The 3,532-nt window shown below is 40.1% G+C and overlaps 1 protein-coding gene across 1 annotated transcript; it reads left to right on the top strand.

The window, feature by feature from the left end:
• Nucleotides 1–1,373: 1,373 nt before the first annotated feature.
• TEOVI_000888700 (uncharacterized protein) lies at nucleotides 1,374–2,849 on the top strand (the record flags this gene model as incomplete). The annotated part of the gene is made up of 1 exon (XM_067221961.1): nucleotides 1,374–2,849. One exon carries the CDS (start codon nucleotides 1,374–1,376, stop codon nucleotides 2,847–2,849), a length of 1,476 nt encoding a protein of 491 aa, XP_067078062.1.
• Nucleotides 2,850–3,532: the final 683 nt, after the last annotated feature.

The raw sequence follows: 3,532 nt of genomic DNA, 5'->3' as shown, positions 1-3,532 counted from the left end.
TTATAACCTGGACCCTGGGAGAAGAAGGGACAAAATCATGAATAAGGAATTGGGTGAGTGTGTGGCAATTTCAAATTCTTCTTTTCGGATATAGTGATAATGGGCAACATACGTGGAAAAAACATAATATTATCTGGAGGAGAATTTTAATTCTGGAAATATTAATGGATTACTGTTCACAGCAGAAAGATGATTAAAACGAAAAAACTGCTAAACGTAGCGCGTGCAGCAAGGTATGAAGGAGCTTCATATGAAGTACACAACGATTGTGCTGATACTCTCACCTCCACTGCTTGTTCAAAGGTAAACCGTTAATCCCTTTAAAAGAGTGTATGGCTTATATAATAATACACAATTACGTAGCATTGGCGAACTGTACCAAGAAACGTTAAATCAAAAGAAGTCAAACAGGACAGACGTTGGAAAGAAATAGATGAAAAATAACGACAATAAGCCAGTATAACAGGCATAAAACTCAATGTTATGCGGTTTAGCGAAGATTCAGCGGTATATCGCCGCTGAAGATGCGGAGGCACATCAAGAGCAAATACGAATTAATTGATACAAACCAGTTGTAAGTGTAAGATGATTTGGGTATAAATATAGAATGGTATAGTTTGGATCTTAAAATAGGTATTAAGTACCTTAACCGAGTAGTGTTCTATATAAACTCTGATGCCTCGGAAAATGCAGTCTGTAGTAACTTTTATTCAGCATCAAACAACGCAGAAACACGTAACTTCTAGTTTTATGCACTTTTTTTACTTTTCTGTAAGCGGTACTGTGATGACAAACCTGAGCATGCATATATCTCCCTTTTCAGTATCACTAGTACAAAACATCGGAGGGAAGCGCTGCTGTGACAGATGAAGACGCTAAATTGTGACCAAGACTGTGTAAAAAGACATCACAGCTAGTGAATGAGCTGGTTGTCAGAGAAATGATGGTCAAACACTGTTAACTAGCATGGGATATAGGTTTTTCAAAAGCATCACATGGTAAATGTATGATATTCAGAGAATTCAGCAGCAGCAAAACGTACGAGTAAATAGCAAAGAGTCTGTTTTGTGAAAATTTATGGAAGTCATAAGAATTAGTTTGGAAAACATTGAAGATAGAGTCAACTTGAGCAATTAGAACTGAATGGCATTTTTTTCACGACACTTCCTGCGCCATCGAAGCTTAACCGCAAATAATATTTTGTTACGAGGACACGAAAACAAAGGCCAGAAAGTCACTTGGAGAAAGAAAGTGGTAAAACCTTCCTTCCAACCTTCTCAGCAGCAACAAAAGTAATATTAGAGAAAACTCCTTATACACGAGAAAGCAGTATTCTTATCCAACTTAGCGACGGCAAGGAGTGAGACCACAAAATGTCAGCCCTCAAATGGAAGATTCAAGCAGCAATCCTATTTGTATTTACAGTTACTGCAGCTAAAGCAGCTGTAACGGCGGGCGAGGATGAGGCAACGCAAGCCTCGAGTACCATTTGCCATGAGCTTCAATACAACACATTACTAGCAAACAAACTCCAAGCCACGGTTACTTCGGCATACAGCGCAGCAAGCGAAGAGGGTGATCTAGCAGCCGCCCACAGACTTGCAGCCCTTTACACCCTTGATAACGACAAAGCACTCGGACACCAAGCACTCGCAGCAATAGCGGAAAGTTACGCCCGAAGCAAGAGGCAGGCAGCAGCAGAAAACGACAGAAAAATTACACCGGCCATAGTGGCACTTCGAGACCGCGCAGCACAATTGTACGTTTTGCGCAGCAAACATATGAAAGCCGCAGCAGCAGCGGCACAAAGCAACTACAAAGGCGGCGAAAACACACCCAAAGCAGGCACACACCACTGCGATACAGTGTTCACACCGGCAGAGGCAGAGCCAGAAAACTGCTCGCTAGAAGAAAAACACCTGGGCGAGATAACAACAGCCAATATCAAACCAGAACAGATAGGCAAAGTGAAACTGACGCCTGAAGCAGTCTTCAAAAAGCAGACCATCACAGTAAGCGCGCAATCACAAGGCACCGCGGGCTCATACAACTCGGCGTCAAGCACACAGGGTTACTGCACCGAGACCAACACCGCTGCAGACTCGGCCACGAACATTCTAGGCGCCACCTTGACGATTGGGGAAGCAACGGTTACTCTAGCAAAGACGGCGCTCTTCGATAACCCAGAAACACGAGACAAATGCAAGGAACGAAACCTAAACAAAGAGTGGGCGACGCGAACACCGGATTACTTGCTTCACGTCCTGTGTGTAGCAATCACGCACAAAACGCAGGCAACAAAGACCATAGCCGACGTAACAATAGAAAGCCTACAAGACGAACCAGCCGCTCTTATCGCGGCTGCTGCGGCGAATGGTATAGCTAAGAAGATATCCGACCTCTCACAAGAGGAAAAAAAACAACTGATCGAAAAAACATTTGCAAAGGACAAAAGCACATTCGATAAGCAATACAAAAACGACATTAACACCGACAAGAAAAACATAAAAGTGGATACAATAGACGTAACCGATACACTGTTAAATATTGCGAAAGGAGACCAAGTAGGGAAAGTCAGTGCATACCTAGCAGCTAGAAACTTGGCAAGAAGCATCAAAACAGCGACAAGCACAGAGGCGGCAGAAACGACAGATTCGCAAAAGAAGAAATGCGAATCAATAACAGACAAAGAAAACTGCAAAACAGAAGATGGGTGTGAATTCAAAGGTGAAACTTGCGTAGCAAAAGAGAAGGCAGTTGAAGTGGAAGGAACAGGAGTAACAAACACCACAGAAATAAATTATTTTATTATTAAAGCTTCTCTTTTGTTCGATTTTCTTCTTCTATAATTAAGTTTTTAAAATTTTTTGGTTCATTTTATGAAATTTATGGAAATTATGGAAATATTCTACTTCGAGTAAATTTGCTAAACATTCTAAACCTTGATACATTTTAACATTTTAATAAAACCTTTTAAAAATGTGAAAATTAGTGAATTTGTGTAAAATATAAAAAATATAGTGTAAAAGTAACATATAGTGCAAACTAATAGACTAATGTGATACAAACAAAAGTATTATTCAGAAATATCCTAATTTATCTATTTTTTATTTTTTATTTTATGGATAATTGGTATGATTATAGGAGTGAGTGTTGAATATGTATAAAATAATATAATAATATTAATGGAGAACAAAAAATTGAAGGGGAAAAGAAGCAATTGAAGGTACTGCAATTGTGCAATAAGAAGAACTGGGTGAATACGACGGATTGTAAGAACGAAGGGCGGCACAGCAACTTCTATAAACGGCAACGTAAAGATGATGATGTAACATGCGGCGTTTAAAGCACAAATATGAGGATGGACATAATCATAGACAGGCAGTCAATGGAGGATACAGCGACGGAGAAAGAGTACAGTGTGTGGAAAAATGGAGTTGAAACGCTATCTGTGGAAAAATAACCTGAGGAGTAAAAAGGAAAAAACAGGGAATGACGTAACAAAATAAGCGGTAATACGGAAGAACACAGC

This window comes from Trypanosoma equiperdum (genome assembly GCF_001457755.1).
Source record: "Trypanosoma equiperdum strain OVI genome assembly, contig: ctg_1521, whole genome shotgun sequence".
NCBI lineage: Eukaryota > Euglenozoa > Kinetoplastea > Trypanosomatida > Trypanosomatidae > Trypanosoma > Trypanosoma equiperdum.
This window is presented reverse-complemented; position numbering and strand designations above follow the sequence as displayed.